Source organism: Hirundo rustica, chromosome 7 (genome assembly GCF_015227805.2).
Source record: "Hirundo rustica isolate bHirRus1 chromosome 7, bHirRus1.pri.v3, whole genome shotgun sequence".
Lineage (NCBI taxonomy): Eukaryota > Metazoa > Chordata > Aves > Passeriformes > Hirundinidae > Hirundo > Hirundo rustica.
In genome coordinates, this window is record NC_053456.1 from 25,109,728 (window position 1) to 25,135,252 (window position 25,525).

At 38.0% G+C, this 25,525-nt stretch overlaps 1 protein-coding gene across 5 annotated transcripts in view; it reads left to right on the plus strand.

Moving 5' to 3' along the window:
* The window catches only part of PARD3B (par-3 family cell polarity regulator beta), a 393,607-nt gene that overhangs the window by 17,674 nt on the left and 350,408 nt on the right, over window positions 1–25,525 (plus strand). For 4 of the 5 annotated variants that reach the window (XM_058421311.1, XM_040069267.1, XM_040069269.1 and 1 more), the window contains exon 2: window positions 5,662–5,763. In XM_058421311.1, the coding sequence (XP_058277294.1) occupies window positions 5,662–5,763 (102 nt within the window). Of the gene's footprint in view, window positions 1–5,659; window positions 5,764–25,525 lie in introns of those variants that run through there. The other variant, XM_058421313.1, reaches the window with a different exon arrangement.

A 25,525-nucleotide genomic window follows, 5' to 3' on the forward strand; every position in this document is an offset into this window, starting at 1 on the left:
TTCTTGTGGCTCCGTTTATTCCATAAAAATGTTATGTCTGTAACCTGCAATACTGTCTGCAATGATACAATTCTACGTTGGTGCATATGAAGAGGGTGGAAGTGGTGGTTGTTTCCCTGCTCCAAGGATGGGACACGATGTATTTGGGGGGGGTTTGGTTTTTTCTTGGGGTTTCTCTTAGGTTGCACAAGGCCTTCAATGCACATTTGTTGTGTTGTTGCTGAGCTCTAACTGTTCAGCTCCACACTGTGATAGTCTGTGTTGTGCAGACATTTGCTTTGTGATCAGCTCTTGATTTTGGAAATTCAGTATTCATATTGCTGTAAAAACATAGCCCCATCTCTGCTACAGCTGAGGATTGCAGCCCTGTTGGTGGCAGTTGAGATGAAGTGCGAATAAACTACCACTTCAGGCTTGTTTGGAGGTGGTTTTGGCAAGCCAACCAAAAATGCTTAAGGCTGTTCTAATTCAGTGATAAACTTTGAGAAGGATTTAAAGATGAAGTTTGAGGCTGTGACCAATCTCATCCATATGTTCCTCTCCAAGATGCTTTTTGTGCTCTGCTCCATGAGCTGTGGTCTGACTGTAACTAATACTTAGTGCTGTTTGGCTGTGCATAATGATACATTGTGTAGCCTTAAAATGCTTATAGCAATCATTAAATACTACTTAATATATTGAGGTAAAGCATCACATTGCAATTTATAATCTAAAAATTATTAAGTGGTAGAATACCTCTTTAACTGACCTTAACCTAAAATATCCCTTTATCAGAAAATATTTAATGATTATGGGATTTTAAATTTTACTTTTACACTGTCTACTCCTTCCCCCAAGTTTGACCTTGCATTTATTCTGTTGTCCATGTGGAGCAGGCATATGATTTTCATTTTTATGCTGTATTTCATTGAGGTCTGTTTGCTCTAGTGAAGCATTGATGTGGAGGTAGTTCAGAAATATCAGCATGAGAAGTAATTGTAACTCAGTCCTATTTCTGGTATTTTTTTAGTGCATCCTCTAGTTACTACATTAAATTAAAAATTCCAGTATAGCATTTGCTACTAATTTTATGCATTCTGCACTGTGAAACAAAATGCAGCATCAAACAGTGATTAATTGTGAAATCGTTAAGTGGTGGTGTTCATTTTATTGATGGTCAGCTGAAACATATTTAAACTTGTTAGGATTCTCTTGCTCATCAACAGTCGGAAATGCCTAATGTGGACTGTAACATTTATTAAGTATGTTGCTTAGCTTTCAGAAAAGCTGATACTTTTCTATCTGAGTTGGGAACAAAAAGAATTAAGAATGTACTCCAACTTTCTGATACATTAAAAATGTGAATCTGTAGACTTACATAGAAATAAATGGGAGTGCTTTAATTATAGATTGATTAGTCTTTCACTTGAATGTTTGTGTGTTGACTGAAAATAAATACGTAGAAGAATTCTTGAATCTGTTTTAGACGATTTGAACAGTGATGGTGTTGTAGTGGTGGCAACAACTAAGTCAGGATTCTGTGACAGTGTGAATGTCAAGCCCACTTTTTAAAATTTATGTCACTTCTCTGCTACATTGCACTTGTGCATTCATGTGACCTGGCTTTAATTTAACATTTGGTAAATATTTGCTTAGTAATTCCTAAAGTGTTCTCCCACACATAAAGGAAATGATGATAAACAGCTTTTAAGTGGCTTGATGTTAAACACAAACATGACTTGCAGCCCTAAGGTAAAATGCACATTAGAGTAACTGTTCAATATTCATTTGCCAAGTGCTGTTATGAATATACCAGGTAACTTAGTCATGTGTTTTCTTTATGTGGAATTGTACAGCTTCGTACCTCAGCTGAATTTCTGTCTAAGGGTTATGTACTGTGCCCTAAGAGAACTTCTCCCCACTTGTGATGCTGGGATTTTTTGGAACTGTATAGCTGTGTTTTCTTCAAGATGAACTTTCTAACAGGAGAGCATTTAGGAGCACAGATAGATTCATGTAACCACACCTGAATGATGCCCAGAGCTCCCAGGCTACTGTTAGTGTTTTATTTTACAAGAAACTTTTTTGTTTTACAAAACTAAGTATTTCTTTTTAAACATGTCAACTTTTAATGATGATGATTAAGATGATACTATGAAGAGTCATTCTGGACACTGTCATTCATTAAAATAAGATTTCAGTCTCAAGATAAGAGATACTTAAAGATACAACAATCAATCAGCTAAAAAAAAACCCCAAAACTTGTCCTAGTATTTTAGAATGCAGTTGTTGGACTTTATTTTACTTTATTTACTTTGTATTTCTCAGCAAGTGCCTTCTCAGTAAGTATGCCCTAAATCAATCTCTTCCCTTATCAAAACTGGGGTGTCACCCAGCATTTGCTGCTTTCAGCAGATAAGAAGTGTTCTTTCATTGAAGCTGTCTGGCACGGGCCCTTCGCACAGCCTGTCATCTGTTACTGGGTTCTGACTTTCAGATCATTCAGAAGACACTGTAGGATCAGCAAACTCTGTTTTGCAAGACGTCCAGTCATATACTTTATGAGGTATAAAGTTTCTCTGTTACTTTAGGAAGGCAATCTCCTGCCTAGGAGTTTGAAAACACCTGGAAACCTGAAGTGTTCTTGATGCTCCTCTTGATTGTTCTATCATTGTAAAGCATAAGAACTGTAAAATAGGACGATCCTTTTCATGAGCAAGTTTCATTTTCTCTGATAATGATTCTACCTTGGATGTACCACAGTTATGTTTTGGATCTCTTCTGCTCCTTTTGAGCTCTAAATAATTGTGCAAAATATGAGTTTGTGCCTATGCACATGGATGCAGTGCTGTTTGGAGCTTTAGATACTCAACTTTTACATCTGCTGGTAGTTAATGGCTTGTTTTAAATTGTGAGTTTTCTAAAATATTAATGTCTTATTTAGCAAAGCTGTCTGGACTCTTAGTGTGAGTGAAGAAACATGGAAGCAGCTGATAGATGGACTTAGAGATTTTAGGTTGTGGTGGGGGTTTTTTGTGGGGTTTATTGTTTGTTTTTGTTTGGAGTTCATCCAAAGACTAGAAAGTGGTTTCTGTCTTTGAAATTTTTTGTATGGCTGAGTGGGTCTTCTGGTCAGAGGAACCATTGTTACTTTTGTGGCTGTGTGGATGGAACCTCCTCTACCTAGGCTATGTAGCAGCAGTTAGAATTTGCTTCACCAAACAAGCTCATAAAAAGCTCCCAGCATGGGTTTTTAATTTTGAGGGATGAAGTTCATATAAGCTAATAGAAGCCCTTCACATTTGTATTTCTGAGGCAGCCAAGTATTCAGTCTTGCTGTAGTCTGTGCTGGTTATTGTAACTGGGGAGTCCTTGAGATCAGAAGGTCATAGTGTGTTCATTCTGTGTATACCTGAGCCACAGTATGTCTTTAAACTATTAAGAAGTATTTTTCTTCAAAAGAAACTGTGAATCCTGCTCTACTTTAGTTCTTGTACTTCAGTGTGAATTGTTATTGTTCTCTTTTAAAGAATCTCACATTGGCCACACTTGCTCCAAAAGATTGGTGAGGAATGGCATCTTCTGCTCTTTGAGACTATTTTAGATATGTTCTCTTGATACTGCCACTAACAAAAATAATTAAATGACTGTATTTGCTGTGGCCCAAAGTAAAAGAATGTTAGGAATTCATTAAGTTTAGTGTAGTTTAGGGTGACTCTCTCAAGCTTGTGTCCTGCCAACTTGCAGCATTCTATTGGGACAATAGGGTTTTACACTTGTTTTTTCTTTGTTTCTGTTTCAATGACACGTCTGTGTTGGTGCAGCTACTGAATCACAAATAGAAGTGAACATGGAAAGCAAATATCGTGATCAGCTGTGTATTTTTTAACTTCAGCTTTATTCTTAACACTTCAACAGCATAATGTATACAGCAGGTTTTAATGTACTTCAGCCAAATCGGTTAGCTGCAGAAGTTTACCCAGTTAAGAGGAGTGGTTTTCAATCATGCTGTTTTAGTGCTGCTAACTATTAAAAGCTTTGTGGTTGCATTAGTTAAAGGGTTCAGAGGAAAATCTGTAGCTACTCAAGTGTTCTGGTTTTAGAGTATCATATTTCGTAAGTTTATTGGTAGGGTCAAACGACGCTCTTTTTTCAAGGTATCTGCATTAGGTAAATTGTATGATCTAAATTAACGTGCTTATTTTTTGCAAAAAGGTATGCTTTTTTTCTGCCTCTTCATCTTAGAATTTTATGGTTATGGTAAAAATACCTAAGTCCTGGGCTTAAGGATAGAAATTTGAGCTGTGATAGTTGTCCACGCTTGGTCACTTTGCAGAGAAAAAAGCATATTAATTGATATTCTTAAATTTTGTGATTTTGAACATGTGATGTCCAGAATGAACAAGCACATACTATTTCACGAATGGGTAGTTTCATTGCAAAATGAGGTAAAAGGTAAGTTAGAGATTAAATAGACACATTACAAATAGACATACTTTTAGATGCTTAATTGTGTGGTTGTCATGCAGCAGTACTGTATCTAGTTACACTTAACCCTCAGTTGCATGTTATCATCAGTCTTTTTTTTTTTTTGGTCCATTTCTGGAACATTTCTCAAAGCTATGTGTGTGCATGCCCCTTTCTGGCCCGCAATTTTAGCATGTTCTGGCCACTCTATTATATCTGATGGAGGACTCAAATATGCTTCATAATCCTAACGAGGCATTCGGCATTTTTCTTCTTCTTCGTGGTGCTGCAGCAGATGCAACGTTCATCGGTGCTGGTACCAAATGTGTCACTGTGACTCACTGAGCTGCCATGTGCTCATTTAGCAGTACCTGGTCCTAGGAGGACAAGTCCTAACTAAGGCAGTGCAGGCATAAATACCACTTGGAAGCTGTGTACACAGGTAGCTGGTACAGTTTGTGGGCAGTGGCTACTGTCTGTTTGTCCGCTCTCTGATTTTGTATTTCCTGTCAGGGAGAATTAATGCTGGGCAGTACACTTGGAACCTTTTGGCTTCAGGGTCAGTGGAATGATGGCTGAACTCCTGGTTATTGAAGTGAAGGAGTTAATAATGTATGAAGAAAGCATTAGTTTTGGAGAATTAATATGGTACACAGTGTTGCATTGGCATTTGAAAGTGTTTATTCGTGAAAGCAAGCTGGAATTTACTTACTCATTTGGGGGTTTCTGCCACAATATGATTATCTGCCTCTTCAGAGAAAGAAATGATGGATGTGTTTTATATATCTAAAAATATATGCATACACCTCCCCACTACCTGTCAGGAGTGGTACATGTCCATCCATATATATAGATTTATTTATTTAAGTGTTTGGGCTGATAATAACCAAAATAATCCATCTATAAAGGGTTGTAAAACAAAAAGGTTTTTTTTAAATATTATTTTAAATTCTCTATTCAAGTTAACAAAGATTGATAAGGAAATAAAAATGTGTGTTTTAAACATTTTTTGTGTGGTGTTCTATAGGTATTGCCTTGTTTTTCATCTGTAGTTTTAATTTGCTCTCAGTTTCAGTTGTGAGTAGTGGCTCCAGTCTTCTACCTTGTGACTATAAAGGGAAGTAGGTGGAAAACAAGTGGGACACAAAACTGCTTTGTCTGACAGCACTAAAATCATGCAAGGGTAGGCTCAGAAGTCTTGTATCTGTCTTACAGGATCCAGCTTCCTGGGTGAATATTCACCACCTGGAGTATACAGATGGAGGAATCCTGGACCCAGATGATGTGCTGGCAGATGTTGTGGAAGACAAAGATAAGGTAGAGCTTGTATGAAAATACGATGTGTCTTTTCAACTAACGAGTGCTGCTTTCGCATTTCTTGGACATCTGGCAGGTGAAGTGGGTGTTAAATATTCTTAAACACATCTGCCCATAACTGCTGTAACTCCCCCCTTCTGGAGTAGAATGGGGGAGTGGGAAGCATGACCCAGGCAGTGAGAAGAGAAGCCCAGCAGTTCACACTTAGTCCTTAACCTTTTCAAGCAGTTCTGTGTTTTCTTATTTTTATATTCAAATAGCATGGTGAAAGAATGTGAGTTTTACAAGCCTTTTTTCTTCTTTTTTATGCCGCTTAAACTTAAAATATCTTATATAATCTCTTCCTTTGCACTAAATTAAGTTTTTGAGAATCATCCAAATGTCATGGTTGAGTGTGATGAAATAGACAAATCCTGTGATTACAAGAATAACTGCTTCAACTGTTAAATTTTGGGAGAAGTTCCTATGATTTGCTACTGAAAGTCTAAGCAGGCTGCCTATTCATTTTAAAAGCTCTAACTCCCTAAATTTCAATTAAAATAAGACAAATTTCCTTTCTGGGTAGAGAAGTAGTAACTGCAGAGAAACCCCTTTTAAATTTATTTTTGATTGTCAGAAAAATTTAGTTTTGGGAAACTTATTGGTGGCTTATTTAGCATGGAGGGGGAGTGGTAGTAGTTATAAAACTTTGCTGATTTTATCTTTCTCTTTTTCTTTATAAAATCAGAGGAAAAAATATTTAATGGCTTTAAACCAAAGATCCAAATATGGGCTATGCCTGTATGCTTGTGCTTTTAGACAAATTGTTTTGTCTATTTAAAGTACCATATGCATGATGACTTAAAAAACAGTTTAGTATATTGCAAACAGAATTGCTAGTTTTGTATGCTGTGTTGATTCTTCAATGACTTAATACAAAGCAGAACATTTTGCTTATGATTAATGGTAGGCTGCTTCTTTGTATCTTAGAAAATTGTTTAGGGTGTACTTCGGTGTCATTTTAGGGTGGTTTGTGTGGGAATTCTTGAAAAGAGTGGAACTCTGCTATATATATTTTTAATCATATTTGTGTTTCTTGCTTGTCCATATTTACTGAAACTATGCTTAAGACACCTTAAGATTTTTTTTCAGGAGTGTTAGGAGACAAAAAGACTGAGTTCTGAAATTGATCAGATGTGTATAAAGGATAAGACCATAGGCATAAAATGTCATAAAATGAGATATTATATCAGAGATGTTTTGCTGGTCTCATTAGTTAATGAAAATTAGTACATTTACCCAGGATTTTCTCAGTTTAAAATACTGATAGAGGATCACTTGTGGAAATGTGAGCATCAAGTGCAAAATATTTGATATGCCATGTAGTTTTTAACTTGTGGCCAGAGCATTCGCTCTGCCTTGTTGGTGGCTGTCACTGGTTGAGTATGTGTAGCTGCATAAACTTTTAGGTCACAGCTTCCTCAGTTTCCTCAAGTCCAAGTTTTTTCAGTTATAACAGTGCTAAGCGAGGCTCTAAGGCTGCCTTGGGGACACCTCACTGGGGAACTGGAATCTCACTCTTTGAAGTAGGCTGGTGTGGTTTAGAAATGCAGCAAACTCCTCAATTTCTCTTCCTCTGATGTGTCAGTTACATGGGATGTATCACTATCATCTTGTCTTCTTCAGAGTGGCTTGGTGAAACAGGGATAAGGGACTTGCTGAACAGAGCAACTGCAGTGAAAAATGAGATTTTTTTTTTTTTTTTTAAATTGAAGTAAAGGAGAATGTTGTAAGGAATCTGCTGGTCTAAGGGGTTGAAGAATTCTTTCATTTGAGAGTGCAGTTGGGCCATAGCATATGTAAGGAGCTGTCTGTACTACTTACTTACAAAGTTTGATATGATCTGATATCAGAGAACCAGCCCTATAAAAGACCTACAAGTAGTTTTGATAACTTTACCGTGTCCTGTTAGTTTTTTGAGCCTTCACCAGTGTTATTTCACACTGAGAATCTCTATTAGGGGATCTTTAAGCTTTGCAAAAAAGGGGAGGAGATATTCAAGTCAGATTGACCTGCTATCTTATTTGGTGTTTCAAGCCCCTGAATAGATGAAGGAATTTTTGGTACATTTATCTGTGCTCTGCTTGTCTTTGGTTATGATTATCTGTATATGTGGCAAATGGATAGGTCACAGGTTTGTCGCTCCCCTGTCCTTGTCATCCTTTGCTATGCATCCAAGCTGGTGACAGTTTCACCTTAAATCAGTCACTCTCTATAAAATAAGTTTGCACTTAACCTCAATGTCTTTAACTAAAGGTGTATTTGGCACTGCTGACCATCGAGCTCTTCAGTGGCAGAGGAAATGCTGGTGCTTTTTGAAGAAATAATCTGCTCTAGATCATACTTTGATAGCAGTAAATTAGCACAGTTTCTTCAGAGGAAAATGTCTCTGCTAATCTATTGAATTCCTTCACTGTGACAACAAAACAGTGAGAGTGCTATCAGATGTAATTTATTTGGAATTTCAAAAGCCTTTGACAGTCCTTAACAATAGACTGTTAAGGAGGTGCAGCTACTCATGAGGTAAGCAGCAAGTGCTGTGGTGGGTTAGTGAACAAATGAGAGGGAACTGAAAAATGGAATAAACAGTGAAGTTTCAACCCTGAAAAAGCGGCTCTGGAACGCGTAATGCCCATCTCTGGGAGTGGCAGTGCTTTTGAGCTCTGCTTACATTAACTTCCTGACTTCCTCTGGAACTCCAAGTTAATCAAAGTTCAACAAATAGGCAGTTCAGTGGATGATATTAAGAGCTGTCAACTGCACAGTTATGCATGCTGGATAGAGTGGCATGTTTTAATTGCCTATAAAACAGATCTAAATTAGTATTACATGTGCTTGGTAATGTGTCATGTGAAAATGCTTTGGAAATTCTGCTGGCTGAGAGTCCCTCTTGCTGCTGTTGCCTCAGCAATAATCTGTGGCCTGAATTGGATGTCAAAGCTAGTTGACATAGTTTTGTAGAACAGCTTTAAAATAGCTTGTTTTCAGTCAGTTATCCAACAATTAATTCATGTCCTGATAATCTGAATCATGAATTAATTAAAATCCCTGAATTTTGGTTGTTGAATAAGAACATGCTATTTAAATTGTCTGATTTTAATGTTGAAGTTATAAATGGAGTCCTCTTTGTTTACTGTTCTAAACAGATCTCCTACTTGGAATGAATTCTTGAGCAAGAAAGTGTTCTGAGAAAATTCCTTTTCTGTGTAGAAGATGGGGTACAAAATGTTTCCCTTCACAGCACTGTGTACATGGAGCCCTGTGTTTGGCACACAAATGCATAAACTTAATGCCCATCTAGACTTCCTGCTGATTTTTATACGGAATCATGTTTTCATGTACTCGCAAACACCTGGGGAGGCTAAGAGGATGTGATGAAAGCCTGTGTTAACTTAAAACTTGCTTAGCTTATAGGACAACAAGCTTCCTAGATCAGAACAGTTCTGCTTTCTGAATAAATGTAGAAGTCTACAGGGAAATACACTTTCTATCAAACTTTGTATATATGTTCATATTATGACAGGATTAAATACAAGCAAAACGTGTTTGCAGGTGTGCCTTTTCAACAGAGCCCTTCTGAAGTCGGAGATGGTGGTCTGCTATCAGGATGCTGGGTTTTTCTTTATGTCGTTTTGTTTTGTAGGTTTTATTCAACTGTTTGCTTGCTTTTGTCTTTTTCTTGTTGCTTGGTGCTTTTTGGGTTTTTTTGGATATCTTGGGTGTTGTTTTGTAAGACTGTGTTTGCAAGGGCAGTATTGCAGTAGCTACAGTTGATCCAACAAAGCTGGTGAACATTTCTGTAAAGATACAATTTCTCATCATGCTGATGGCAAAAAATTAGGCATATCATCCTAGGAGGTGATGTGGATTTAAGCTCTCCAGAGACTTGTTTGTTGGCAGCTCGGCTGCCAGTGGTGGGGGGTGTTTTGTGGTGTGGGGTGGTTTTTTTTAAGAGTGGAAAGAATAAAAAAAAGTCAGTCATTGTGATGGGCATTGTGCTGACACTGAAATAGGATACCGATATGATCTTAGAAATTAGGTTTTTTTTCTTGGGTGTCTGCTTTGTTAAATATAGATGAGTAGGGGTTTTTAACAGCAGTGGAAGCTTTTGAGGGACACAAAGCAACGTCAATGAAACGCTGAAATAGTGACACTCTTTCAAGATTTGTAGTGACTGCAACTGTCATTTAAGTGTTTCTAATGATGATATCAAGTAAATGGCATGAATTAAGTGTAGCTCAGATACCTATTTTAGCTAAGCATTTAATGAAATATTAAATAGGAAAATCAATGAATTCTTCTCAGCTCACTACCAGCAGAAGTGCAATATTGAGAAAGCATGTCTCCTGGATGGTCTCCAAATGCTAGGGAAATCAGCTGCTGGCTGCTCAAAATGGCTATTGGGGCCATGCATGCTCCTGATAAGAAGCTCAAGATTTGCCTGAAGCTTTTGTCACAGATGCTAAATAACTTTTTGAAGCACTACTTCAGACAGAAGCCTTTGCAGGTAGCTTTAGTTTCAGTGATGGTTTTGCAAGTGTGAGGGGGGTTTGGATAAGTTTTGTCAGCAAAGCAATAAAAATGAAGCAGATGTGAACTTCAAGACTGATATAATTATACAAAAGAAATGTTTTTCCAGGTAGAAAGACATGCTGACAGGGGTGTTTTCTGTCAGTGAATTTGGAACTTTTCTGTTGTTTGCAGGCAGGTTTAGTCACTGGGGGTGATGGCTGTTTGAGTTTAGCACTATAGAGCCATTATTTTTTGTCCCAGGTTTGACTCTGTAGACCTTTCAGGGTTGTCATTTTGACTGTGAAAGTAATGGCATACTCTCATGTGCAATGTGTATTTAAATTTTAATAAGCTAATTCCACCTTTGATCAGTTTCTATTCTATTCAATTATCAAATTCCTCATGAAACAGAGAAGTAAATCAGAGCTATGGTAACCCTTAGGTACGTACAGAAGCTCTGACTGAAGACTATGAGGTGATGAGGAAAATTTCTGCATCAAGATGAAGAATGGCAAAATTAAGTGAGAATGAGAAGGGGGCTAGTGGATAGCAATGTCTCAGTAGTCTAAATAAAGAGCTGGGATATTCTGAGGCAGTTTCTTCTCACATGGAATTGCAGCGTTGCTGCTTCAAAATCTTCCCCTGGATGTTGGTGGCAGAGGCCTCAGTGCTGGTTTAAGTCACCTCCCAGCGTGTCAGCAGAGCCTGTAAATGTCATGCTTTACAGCTTTTTTGTCATGTGGCTTGATTATCAAATATATGATCCATGCAAGTAATGCATACTTAAGTTAGATAAATGCTGTTCAAACTGTAGACTTCTGTGTAATTGAGCTCTCTAGGGGTTTGTAACTTTCTGGTAACTGGGGTATAGAATAGAGGATTTTTTTATTCTTCAGTTTGTTGTACAATAGTATATTATGCTTGTTTTTGAAAAACAGGAAGAGATATAAGACTTCATTACAGCTGAGAATTTTTACCTGTTGAGGCTTATGCTGTAGTTTTTTTTTTTTTTTTTTTTTTTTTTTTTTTTTTTTTTTTTTTTTTTTTTTTGTAAACTCCTCTACAAATTATTGCATATTGCAAGTTTCCCTTGGAGAAGTTTTAAAAATCCCTGTTTTATAAGACTGTGAGAGTGATGTCTGGTAGCACAGAGAGCAGTTTGATGTTAGTTTCATGTCATGTTTAGGTGACATTGGAAGTGTGCAATGGACACAAGATATTTTAAAATGGTGTGTTATAACTTGGATGCTCTGTGTCTTTCGTAAAATCTGTATCAAAAAGAAAGAAGTAATTTTTTCTTCTTTGATTCTGCTTTTCTTCCTTGTAAGGTGGTTAATATTGCTCTGGACTAGGGCTTTGGCACAATGTTTTATGACATTTAGTTGGTTACTACCACAGCCCATTGTTGCTCTGATGTGTGTGCTTTTGCTGACTGTTGAACTGGCTGCAGCAAATCCACACTTCAGACTTCTGACACTTAGTGCTTCTGGCAGAGTCTTGGTTACGCTTCTGTAGATTTGAATGCCTTTTCGGAAAAAATGGGTGTCCAGAGGCAGCCAGTTTTGATGTTTAGTTCTTTGCTGCTAATGAGGCAAACCAAGGGATTAGTAGATCAAAAAGCCTGATATGATCAAGATGAGGAAAATGAAGTTGCAGAAATTTGGCAAAACTTGTATGTAAGGGCTGCTGTTCTTTGATTTGGTTTTAATTTGTTTTTGGTTTTGTGTTTTTTTTCTCCTCTTATTATAATTCTAAAGTTGTGGTTCGTATCTCTGCCATAATATGTGCAGCTGTTTGTGACTCTTCCTCACTGCCTCTGGTTTTGTATTTGTATTTTGTGATTTCGGTAATGAGATACTACAGATGCCCAGAAATCTTAAAATTTTATTAGGAAAAGGGTAACTAATAATGCATTCTTCTTTCAAACCCCATGTTTGTAAAAATTAAAATGGATTTAATGTCTATTCAGAATAGCATGTTTACAGCCTCCAAAAGCATAATACAGTATTATAACATATTTGTTAAATTTAGAATACTCCATTTCGTCCTTGTTTAAATTCTTTGTAATAAGTTTCAGCTGTTATTTCCAATAATCAGAGTTATTAGGATATGAAATTGTTATTGCCGGCAGTGTTTGTTTATTTAATAAATATCCATGTCTAGTTCTGAGTGATGAAGTTATAAAGACAAAACAGAATTGTGAATAAAAGCTCCATGCCATTTCTTTTCTGTCAAGGGAATCTCAGTAGGAGTTCTTCAGGTGTCTGATGGTTAGCAATACATCATATGTCCACAAGGAAGGGAAGTACTAGAAAGGGCATATTTTAAATGTGGAAAATCCAAGAACAAAGCAGGGTATCAATCCTTTTGGGCTGCATCAAAGGAAGCATTGCCAGCAAGCTGGGGGAATTGTTTCTCTTTCTCCTCTGCTCTCATGACACTCCCTCTGGAATACTGAGTTCAGGTCAGGGTGCCTCAGCACAAGAAAGATGTGGACAGGGTCCAAAGGAGGGCCACAAAGTTGCTTGGAGGGAAGGAGCACCTGTTCTATGAACACAGGGGGAGAGAGTTGAGATTGTTCAGCCTGCAGAGGAGAAGGCTCCAAGGAGACCTCATTGCAGCCTTCCAGTGCCTAAAAGGTCATACAAATGAGGGACAGAGACTTTTTACGTGGGCAGACAGTGACAGGACAAGGGGGAAGGCTTCTAAAGTAAAAGAGGTGACAGATGAGGTATCAGGAGCAAATTCTTCAATGTGAGGGTGGTGAGGCACTGGCAAGTTTGCCTGGAGATGTGGATGTCCCATCCCTGGAAGTGTTCAAGGCTAGGCTGGATGGGGCTGTGAGCATATCCTGGTCTGGTGGATGGAGTCCCTGCCCATGGCAGAGGGCTGGAACTGGGTAATCTTTATGGTCCCTTCCAACCAAAACCATTCTGATTCTTTCATTAATTGTAATGATGGCTTTTCTTGTCATCTTGACAAAGTTTTTGGACTTGCTCAAAAGGACAGCCCTGATGCTTGCTAAGAATTTCCACAGGGTCTGTCCGGGGTTTACCAATAATTTAAAATCAATCAAACAAAAAAAAGGCATTGGGGCTGGGGTCATTCTTACAGAGAAACCATAGACCTTGACTTGCTGGCCCTTCAATGAACTAAGATGGAGTTTTGTTTTTGCTATTGGCAAAAGAGTATGCAAACCAGTCAAGCTGCAGCCTATTTTTAAAAAAATGTTTTCACACTTTTTAGGAAGAAAAAGTTTCATGCAATTTTGAGCCAATGCTTGTTTAGGAAACAGATGTCTGATTTCACTCTTGTGTAGTAGGATATGCTGTGAACCACCGTATACATATAAATATATTAAAAAAAAGAGGTATTTTGGTGGGAGTTAGTCTGTTTATTTCTGACATAGGGTCTGAACTGTAAATACTGGGGCAGGGGAAGGGGGCAAAAAATCACCATCGTTAATACTTACTAAGCAACACTCTATTTGAGTAATGCACTGTCTTTTAGAATACAGATTATGAAGCTTTGCATTTTTATGAAATTTGTTTTAATTTCTTGCTGCAGAGGTGCCATGCATTATTCAAGATTATAAAATGATTTGGATTTCAGGAGCATTTGGATTTGCTGATGAGGATTTCAAGCTGTGTAATTATGAAACTGTATGCACATGGGTTGGAAGTTCAGAACTCATTAGCGTAATCATTAAAATAACCATTTTTTAAGTGTGGTATTACATTCCAGGGTGTGCAATTACGCTATCATGTGCTTCTGGTTACTGGAAACATTCTTGTTACAAAACTTCAGGTTTAGCAATATGCTGCAACGTAAGTTCATAGCTCTGAGAACGGACACCTGGTCAAATGTTGCTTAGGTTATTGAAGAAAATTCAGTTTTATAGGCTAGAGCCTAACATGGTACCTGTATGTGTAAATTTACCTCCTGTTCATCCTAGAAGAATTTATAAGCTTTTACAAATTTAGTGCTGTATAATGTAATTTTTTTTTTAAATGGGTATCTTGGAACATCTCACAAGTGTTACTTATTTCAGCTATACCTGCTTTAACAGTACTGTGGGCATGAAGGCTCCTACCAGATGGACTCCACAGTTTTAGTTTTTTTCCAGTGTAATGTTTGTGTTTGAACATTCTGAACTGTGAACTCTTTCTCTGAACATCTGTAACCACCAGATTTTTTCCAATTGTAATAAGTATTCCATTGCTTGTTTCAGATTAAAAAATACGCAAATAACTGTGACAGTAGATCTGTGGCATTAATAAAATTCCTGATAGTTTTGGAATAAGGTTTTCTATTTAAATGCTAAATGGGAGATTTTTGGAGTTAAAATTCTCTTTATGTAAGATACATATAAATCTGAAACTTGTGCTTTTCTAGTTTGGTTTTCTTTTGATCCCCCTATCTGATTCATATTTTGGCTTTTCAGAATATTAAAAACACAGAGCAACGCAGGTTTGGTACCTGGGTCTCTTAGTTTTTGGGGAGTATTCAGCTGTACAGCCATGACACTTTCTCTTGACCTGAAAATATGTTTTGTCATCTGGGCACTAAGTACTGTAGCTAATTGGTGATCTGACAAGTGAAGCTGTCTGGTTTCTGTTCCTTGCACAATGGGAGGGAGGGAGGTCATTCTAAGTGCATCTGGCCACAGTGAACTGAATGAACATTCAAATTTCCTGATGAAAAGAAGCTTAATATCTCTTTTTGTAAGCATAACCTGGTGGAAGTGTTACTCCTTCTTAGTGATTTTCACTGATGTAACAAATACTTGGAATTTTGAGTACACGTGTTGATGCTTAAGTGCCTTTACGCACACACATGTTAATGCTTACTGAGGGAGTGATAGGCGTTGTAAAATGATGTAGTCTTGTGGTGGTAAGATAATTTGGTGGGTTGCCTTGCTATATAAAGTAAGCTGAGCTCTTAAATACTTCCACATAGTGGTTTAATTATGATCTGTTTTGGAAGCTGAGAGAATTGGGGTTGTTCAGCGTGGAGAAAAGGCGGCTTTGGGGAGATTCATTGCAACCTTTCAGTTCTTTAAAGGGGTCCTATAAGAAAGGTGGGGACAAACTTTATAGCGAGGGCTGTTACAAATAGGATAAGAAGCGATGGTTTTAAACTGAAAGAAGGCCAATTTAGACTAGTTGAGAAGAAACTTTTTACAATGTGGGTGGTAAAACACTAGAGCAGGGTATTTAGAGTGGTAACAGATGCCCCCTCCTTGGAAACATTCAAGGTCAAGTTGAGTGGGTTTCTGAAGATTTCCCTGCCTGTGGCAGCAGGGTTGACTTAGATCACCCTTTGCAACCCAAACTATTTATGTTGCTACTATATCATGTGTCCTATTTAGATTGCATATGAATTGAGAAAGGGGTTTTTGTTCCATTTTACAGTTGGGACTCCAAAGATTCTTTCAGTACAAGGTATTAAACACCCACTGTGACATACCTTGTTTCCCTGTGATGAAGGAGAAGTTTTGTATTGGTATTTCATTGCTTTTCAGAAGTGACTGTGTTCTGGCCTAGAGAATTCATATTGGTCTGTGTACAGTTTTGGTAAAACGCTTCAGTACAGTAAGCTTTCCTTATTTTAGATTAGTACTCAACTCCTGTACCAAGCTGTGTTCTTCTAGATCTTCTAACTCTTCCTTCCAGAGAGTTAAAGCTTGTTTAAAGTTTTGAAACCCTGGTAGAAATCTCACTTATATTTCAGCAGCTGCAAACAGTTTGTGATTTGTGTTTTGGCACTGTCCATTTGTAATGGTGTACTAGTGAGATGCCTAATACCACTGCTATTGTGAAAGTAAGTACCTCCTACAATTATTAAAACAAAACCAACTCAGTTATTATGTGCTGTTTTGAGACATCAGCCCTTACTTTATTTAGGACATAGTTGACATGTTTGAGGAAAATACGTTGCAAATTGCCTTTGAAAATTCACACATAACCTGGCACACATGTGCTGATTTCTTGATATTTGCAATGTGGAGTATAACAAAGTCTGCCTGAGTTTAACTTCAAAAGGCAGGGAAGGGCACTGGCTCCATACTTCAGCTCGGGAGGCAGCTTTGTGGCTGAAGCATAGCAGACTTCTATTGAAAGTGGCCAAGTAAGTGTGAGTTAGTTCCTTCCTTGTGCGGTGGAGAGGCTGATGTGTGTGAAAGGCTGTAGGGATGGAGACATATGGACCTTTGATGTACCTGTTGTACAATAAATATCTTCTGAAAATATGTAGAAGTAAGAGAATACGCCTTTATCTCTTTGAGAGTTCAGAAATACCTTCTGCAAAGCACCAGAACTGACTGTTCATAGACGCTGCTTACAAATTTTATGGAGGATGTTTAACCTGGAAGGAGGCTCAGGGGAGACCTTTTCTCTCTCTACACCTTTGTGAGAGGAGATTATAGTAAGGTGGGTCAGTGTCTTCTCCCAGGTAACAAGTGATAGGAAAAGCAGAAACAGCCTCAAGTTACACCAGGACAAATTGAGATTGGTTATTAGAAAAACAATTCTTCACCAAAAGGGTGGTCAAGCATTGGAACAGGCTGTCTGGGGAAGAGGTTGGGTCACCATCCCTGAAGGTATTTAAAAGGTGTGTAGATGTGGCACTTACAGACATGGTTTAGTGGTGGACTTGGCAGTGCTGGGTTAATGCTTGGATTCTGTTATCTTGAAGGTCTTTTCCAACCTAAATTATTCTATGATTCTTTTCAGTATTAATGCTTTCCTGTTTTCTTATTCTGTGACAATGGAATCAATAGTGAAATTGAGTTAGAGTAACTTGAAGGCTCAAGTCTTGAGGGATTTTAGTTTTCCTCTCTTTCTTCAAAGACAGATGGATCAGCAGTTCAACAACTTCAGTAAAAAAAAAATATTTACAATTACACATTTAAGGGTCAAGATGTAAGGCTGCTGCTACATGGTTAAAGTTCAGCTAATTAGAAAAAAAGTTACAAAAGAATCCTTAAATAAAAATGTGCAGTTAGGGAAATGTTGTAAGAAATGATATCCAGGACAAACTAGTCTAGTTGAAAAAAGTGATGTAGTGCTGAAATACTCTGAACTTTCTAGAATGAGAATATGTTTGCTGTGCTGACGTGTTCTTGAAGCCCTTTTACTGATTTCCTTCAATAATGGCTTCACATGTAGCAGTTCTTTAGGGATTTCAAGCCTTTTTTTCTTCAAAGTCAGATAAAGCTATTAAGAGCTGTTCTCTCATTGTTGCAGTGCTGTTAGTCCAGTTCTTGCTTTTTTAATCCAGACACTTTTGAGACATTTAATGGCATCCTTGTTTTTGAAGATTCCTTCCCTATTATGAGAGATGCCAGGTAATCCAGAAGTCAAGGGCTTGAGAAGCAGAAATAAAAAAGCCATTTTGAAAACATTCTAACATTTTTGGGCAGGGTGCATTTTGAAGTGTATAAAGGCTATTCTAACTTCAGGTTTGTGTAGCAAAACTGTCCACAAAAGGATGTCAGATTATTCCTTAAATTCACTTTTGCTGTTCAGTAGTGGATGATGCTTTTCCTTGTACACAGATCTTTGGTAGTCTGGTTTGTTTTCTGTTATGATTTAGCTCATGCTCAAACTCTTATTTTCTAGTGGTGTACCTGTCCATTCATATAACTGAAAGTAGCTATTTGGAAGAAGAAAAGTCAACAATATTTTCTTCAGGTCTAAAAAGTTTCCAGTTTTCTGGATTTTACTGCATTATCTGAAAATAAGAGGTTTTGCAAATCACTTGGATTTGCAAATCAACGCGTGATGCCTGAATCTTAAGAATCATTGGAATTTATCTGTTGTTTGGAACCATTTTGGACAAGTGTGAAAGAAGCGGTGTGAAGAGCAAAGGAGATGTTAAAAATGGGTTTCAGAATAGGCTTTGATAAGGACAGGGGCTGCTATGGAGAAGGAAGCAATGTGTCTCCAGGACAGCTGGTACAGTAGGTGGTGGATTGAGTTCAGAGGAGGATGAACCTTTCTGGCTATCAAAAGTCTGGGTTGGTGGAGGAACACCAGCCTGAGAACTGTCAGTGCAACTGTCACTGCTTTCTGCTGTTACCTTGGGTGGTAAAGTAACAGCAGAGAGCAGTGACAGTTTCTCCTGTGGCCAGAGAGCAGCTGCAAAAGGGCAGACCTCTGAGAGGTTCTCTTCAGGAGAGAATGCTGGAAGTGTAGGAAAAAATTTAGGGCATCTAGGCTTCCTTTAGCTTGTCCAATTCAAGGCCCTTCCTGGCTTTCTGTGCCAGAAGAAACTGTAGGATAAAAACATTTGATAAAGAAATGCTTGATAATTGTAGCTGAATAAAAGATAGTCTTTACTTCCCATATGTTTGAAATACATTTATGTTAGCAAAATGATGTGGAATGTCAATTGCAAACAATATATGGCAAAGTGTAGTTCTAAAAATTAAGTTGTTTTGAAGTCTTTGATTTGAAGTTGAGTTGAAGTCTTTGTTTGTGGATGCTTTTCCTGTTTCTTTTTGTTCAAAACGGAGTTGAAGACTAGCGATAGTCAAAATGCAACATAAAAATGCATGAGCAGCTAGCCAAGTACAGATGTGCATTATGTGGTTTCCTGGAACAGCATTCAAATACTACCTGGACTTACACCACTGTTTTTGCAAAGTTGCATTTCTTTGTGTGGTGTGTGATTTCTTACTAATTAAAATTAGATAGTATTCTGTCCATAGGGGATTTTTTTGGTTACTCTCTTCCTGATGAAGCCATTTCATGTCTTTGCATTTTCTAACAAAATAAGAGCTAACTTTTCAATGAACTTGTGTTCTACTCTTACATGATTATTTAGCAGGCTATAGTAATTAGTTTTATTTTTTTTTCCCCGTAGTACACCTTTTCCCAATGCACTTTTAACTTTAAGGTGTAATTCTCAAGAGGAAAATAAAATACACTACAGTAGATCATGCAATCAAGTTAATGTAATCAAGTTGCTAATAATTTTCTTGGAAGAACTTCTGTTAGAGAAGATGAAGACTTGCTCTTCATTTGCTGAAGAAATGTCCTCATTTTCTGTTGGCTGAGGTCCTAAGCTTAAGCTGCTAGGTTAAGCTTGACCAGTGGCACTTTCAAGTTAAGATTGCTTGCCTTTCTGGGACTACACAAAGGTTACTGACTGATAAGAAATCAAAGAACTGAATTTCTGAGTACTGAGATTTTCCTGATCTTAATGTTTTATGTGTTTAAAAATCTGAGGAATCTTTCATATGGCGCTAATGCATTTTATATTAACACTTCTGAAAGTTTTTCTTAGATGACATGTTTCTTACATCGTTTTGTGTTCAGCCTTTAAGAAAGGTTTTTCCAAAACTTTCCTTTATATCTAATATCTCCCTGTGGCAGTCAAAGCCTCAAGGAAAAAATGTGCATGATCAAGAAGTTCCTGTGGGTCACTGTAGAATAATGCTAGTGAGATGGACAAACAATGCAGCAACAGGAATTAGGTGTCTTAAGATGCTTTGCTGTCCCTTTGTGACTTTGGAGCTAAACTGCTGAAGGTAGATATAAGATGTATCATGTAAGGAGCTTTGATCACCATGTGTGGTGTGTTTAGCTTTCAAGTTACCAGATCTTGTATGAAGCTAACACTACCCACTGGCTTTATTTGTAATCCTTGTATAGAACTGTAGTTCTTATTTCTGTGCCTCCTCCCTGCAAACTGGTTATAGTAACTGTTGAATAAAGGAGCAAAGAATTTCAATGTCTCCTTTTGGATAACAGCTTCTATTTTGTTATTCTGTATAGTAGCAGCATTCACTTAATGGCTATTTAAGTAGCACCTTCACAGCTAGAATACTATTGAGTCTCATGTATAAACACTACCTGGAAAAGTAAAATCATTTGGAGAGAGTAGTAGTTAATCTAAGAAATAAAATACAAAGTGCATTCAGCAAAGATTTTTGGTTTTCCCCTCTCTTTAAGGTTGTGGGGTTTTTTTTTTGTTTTGTTTTGTCTTGGTGTTTTTGTTTTGTGTTTGTGGGGTTTTTTTGTTTTTTTTTTTTTTTTTTTTTTTTTTTTTTTTTTTTTTTTTTGTCAAGATGAAAGCCGGCAAAGGTCCAACATTTTTGTGTTTAGAATCCCTACCTCAAAAACCTTCCCTGCTCCATCCAACCCCCACAAAGCTAGCCTGAGATACAGCAAAGGACTTGTAGCTATATATGGTCTCTTAACATCTTACATAAGTATTTCCCTGTAACCATTTTAGAATGCTGTCCTGGTCTTCTCATGCAAAAGTGAGGATGGCAGCAGTTGTGTGTGCCTGTGCTTACATAGCCTGCTAGGCTTCCTTTGTCTCTGGAAAAGAGGCTTTTACCTCAGTAGCTCGTCTTCCAGAACAGGCACTCAGAGACCGTGAACGTTTCTTAGGCTTAGTTTTGCCCTAGCTGTGGTTTGGTGGCAGCCTTGAGCCAAACTGAGTGTGCATTAGCTTTCAAAGACACTTTTGTCTGTCCCCACCCAGTTCTGCTGCTCTCGCCTTCTGAACTGTACAGGAGCAGTTCTGCATCTAAACTAATTTGACACAAATAAAAAAAACCTAATTGTTTTTACCTGGAACAGTTTTCCAAATTAATTCCTTTTGTGGGCTCTGTTTTTGCCAGAAGTGGTGAGAGGCAGCGGTTCTGGGTAGGGGAGGGTGTTGCTCATAGCATTTATGAAGTGGTCATGCTGCTGTGGTACATTGGGTCCTTGCAACCACTACAGGGAGAACTTCAGTCCCAAAATGTGTTGCTAAGCAGTAATGCACTAGAATTGGACAGTAGGTGTCCTTGGGAAAATAAGACCATCTTTCACTCCTTTGACTGTGCTGCTTTCTTGAGCTGGGCGTTCTTTGCTGTCGTAGCTCACGGGTTTTGGAGATTCTGTTGCCATTTCAGTCTAATTTTTGCCACTGTCCTCTGATCAAGGAAATGACATTTGTTTCTTGGAAGGCCGGGAATATGTGAATGATATATATAATAACTTAGACATTGTGATTAAACATGTAGTAAGACCCGTCCTATAGCACTTCATGTACCTTCCTCCTCTGGCTGTTGCTGTTGTATCCAGTCTGCTTGGAAGTTCTATCTGTTCCCCCAGAAGAAGGTACCTGCTGGTGTCACCTCTCATCCTGCCCTGCAGGTCTGGCTCTTAAAGGAGGTTTTAGAATTACATTTTAGGACAGGCTTATGGGCATTTAAAAAAAAAATAAAAATTAATCTGTATACTGCTTCATCCAAATGTCACTTAGAAACCAAGAAGCTGCATTTCATGAAGTCAAAAATATTTCAGGAGACTTGTTTTTCACCTCCTTAGACCAAACAAAACAAGATATGGAGAAGTACTATGATGCAGCAGAAAGGGCTTTGTAGCTATGCTGATTAGTTGTGCTGCTCCAAAGTTTAGAAAACTTGATGATTGGTAGCATGTAGGGGAGGAAAACCTGATAATTGCAGCAGTTGGAACTTCAGCTTTTCTTCATTAAAACTAATGAGGATATGAATAATTCTACAGTGTGGAGGTCTGAAAAGCAGTACAAGACCTGGAAATAGAGACTCTGGGCAGACTGAAAAGCCTGTTCTTGTGCTGTGATACTTAATTGATCAACGACTGTTTCAAAAATTCAAACTTGTACATTCCTGTCAGCAGGCGCTGAAGAATTATGTCAAAAGTTCAGAATGCTCTGGATCATTATAAACGTTGGCCATCAGGTGTTTGTGGGCTGCTTGCTTTTCTGCTTTAGTTAACCATGTTCTGGTAGTAGAACTGAGCTTGAAAGCGAATGTGCACAAATATTGTAGCAGACCTACCTGGCTGGTAACCTCAGAGTAGAAGAGGAAAGCTGAGGATGACTCTGTCTGTCTTCCTGGTAGGCAAAGCATGGCACATCATTGAGACCTAGATGTACACCTATATCCCTGTATTAATACAGAAATAAAAACATGTGGTGTAACTCTGTTGGAAATTCAGTTGACAAGTGGTTTCTTCTGGCTTATTTATTACTTCAAAAGTGAAATTTTAAAATTGTCCCAGTTGCGTAAAGCACATGAGTAAATACTTCCAGCTATTCTTTTGCTGTTGGCTGTCTGCTTTATAACACTAGCCACTCTGTGGAGGATAGCTGAAAATATAAACATAGTTTAAATATCTTAAAGTCATATAGGATAGAATTGAGGAAGAATAACGAACAGCATTTGAAGTATTTTTATCTTGTGTTAATGTTTGATTGCATTATAAACAGTGGGTGTTATTGGGACTTCCAGTACTTGGCTTTTTCCCCAGTATGTTCCTTATTCTTAAGAAAGGAAAAAAAATCCCAAACACAGACTTGTACTGTGAACACATTATAAACACTATCTTCGTTGCCCGTTTAATTTTTCTGAGTAGAGTTCCAAGTGGTAGAAAATAGTTTCATACAGTTAATGGAAGACACATTATTGATTGAATCTGATGCGGAGAAAATCAAACTATCTGTTAAAACTGAGGAACTGCTTATTTCTAGTATATTGTTCTGTAAGTGCAGACATTTGTAAAGAGAATTCCTAGACTGCTTATGTCCTGAGAAAAACCAAAGCATCTTTTAGCCCTCTGTGGTCTTTATATGCTGTTGCTTGTTGCCCCTAATTGTTGGAACTGGATGTTACCCTTCCCATCTGACCTAACAGTTCACTGTATTTTCCCTGGAAATTAGGAACAAGATGCAGTACTTGGCCTTGTGTGGAGAGCGTAGTGAATGGAATATCTTTACTACGTAGTGATGAGAGCAGATCCTTTCTTTGTCTCTTAGTTCTTGTGTTAGGCAGAGACACCTAAGTTTTTTTATCATGAAGGGATAAGGCAGGATTTGAAAAGTGGTTGACAAAAGTGTCAACAGAATGAGATCTGGGAAAGCCACAGTATAATGAAAGAGGATGCTATTAGCTGCCTGTCAATTTTGAGAATTTACCAGAAAGTTATTTGAAATAACAGATGAAAAAATCATATATTTAAGGTGAAGGAGAGAGTAAACCATCTCCTGACCCTCTTAAATAAGCAAACAAAAAGCTGCTGAAAACTCCCCCAAACATAAAAATGAAGAACCCCCATCAAAAACAAATGACCAAGAAGATAAAAGTCTGACAGCCTTTTTGATTGTTTGTTTGTCTATACCTAGAAACCAGTGTATGGGTTGATAGCATACAGTTAACTTCCTCAATGTCCTATCTCTCCAAATTCTGTTCTCCAGAAAGTGAGAGAAGAAGCCAAACCAACAGCAAAGAGCCTTGAGCAAAACCCCCAAACCACTACTGCATTATGGAAGAAGAAGCAGCAGCACTTGTTTAGCTGGACTAGGGAACAGTGGTTCGCAGATTGAGTGATTTCAGTGTTTTCCATCTCTGCATCACCTTACAACCCCAAGAGCTTGTTTTGCAGTTTCTGCCTTCCCCTCTATCTCCAGTGTTCTGTTCAGTGTGCAAATTACTAGGCAATTCCTGATTTATGGTTTGGAAAAGGGTATGTTAATGTGGGCAAAGGACTGGCTTCAATTACTTTTTAAAATGGGTTATTTACTTTCCTGTTTGGATGTGCCCGGTGTGAGCTTTTTCATTGTTGATTCTTTTTTGATAAGCAAGCATTGTCTAAATGCTTGTTCTAAGAAAACAGGTGTTAATGTCATCAGCTCTGAACTTTTGGAGAAGCTAAATGGGCTAAACTCAGATCTCTCACTTCACTCTAACCTGAAGCTGTTTTCCATTTCTTTCTTCATTTTGTCTGATTGCATTTACATACAGGCTTACGCCTACACATTTTAGTGTGTAGACATTCAGAACTGCATGTGTTATACTTGTATTTATCTTGCTAATTGTGTAAATGATATTCATTGCGTCAGATACCTGCATTCAGCTCTTCCATACAGCTAAAGGCTAGAAGATTAGATGATCTTTATGGTATAAACGAGTAGCTGTCAAAGCTGTAATCTCTGACAGGTCTGTTACCATTGTTAAATCTTTTTATATCATGTTTTCCAGAAAACTTCCAAATGTGCAAAGCATATTCCTTATTCCTGTTAACTTCTTCCCATTCATTCTCCTGTTTCCAGCTGCTGTCTTGCCAGGAAAAAATAGATACAGGACAGTTGGTTGGATGAGCATATTGCTCGTCAGACAAGACCATTTCTTTAATGAAGTGTAACACAAAGTCTGAGAGGCTCTGTCAGAGTGGCAAACAACTGCTTATCCAAGCTGAGATTGCTTTATTTTGGCAAGCTCTTCTAAAACTTGGCAAAGTACTGGAGCACATAAGGAACTTTTTAAATATATATATATATTATTTATTATTTTCTCTTCACAAACAACAGATTTCTTAAACCTTGTCACCTGTGCTTTATAAAAGATTGTAAGTGTAGAGTGGAATGAATTGCAAGTGCCAGACAGTTTTTGAGAATGTTTGAAATAATAAATTTGAGAACGTTTATAATAATAAAATTTACTGTGTGTGGAAAAGATCAGCCACAAAAACAGCATGCAGAGCTGTGGGTCTTCCACACCGTAACTGTGCTTGGGTTAGGATGAGTCCTGCCTCTGGGACGTTGTCTCGCATTGCATTGTCACCTTGTCTGCAGAGGAATTCTGTCCTTCCCTTGCTGCCTCCCTGCCCGGGGTGTGGGCAGCCCAGGGTGCCATGGAAGGGTCTCCAGCTGTCACTGGGCAGCACACAGTGGGACCTGGATTTGGTAATGGCGTGGTACTGAGTGATGGGCAGTGCTAAATTGTGTGGCGAGGTTCTGTCATCTTGTGCATCTAAGGGCAGAGTACAGATTCTGCTGGAGGACGTTGCTCCATCATTTAAAGTCTTTGAACTACATTGGCTCTGCTGCTGGTTATGTGATCAAGTCCCCTTGTGGAACGTGTATGTTGAGTCTGGCAAGGCTCGTGCTGTTGTTTTGTGTGTTTATGGATGTCTTGGACCACCATTCCTTTTTTCTCTAGCAGATTGCTGCTCCCATGTTCTCTTCCCATGCTTTTTTAACACGGTGTGCGGCATTTGAATGCTGGTGGAATCGTAACTCTTGCCCCTTTCATTCATTAGCTAACAGTGTTAGTGATTATGTAGTACTTCTGGCAGAGGCATGGTGCATCATATTTTAAAATGGTTTTGTACATGTAGTGTATCCAAAAAGAAAATTTTGTGAAAGAAGGCTTGGAAAGCCAGTTAAG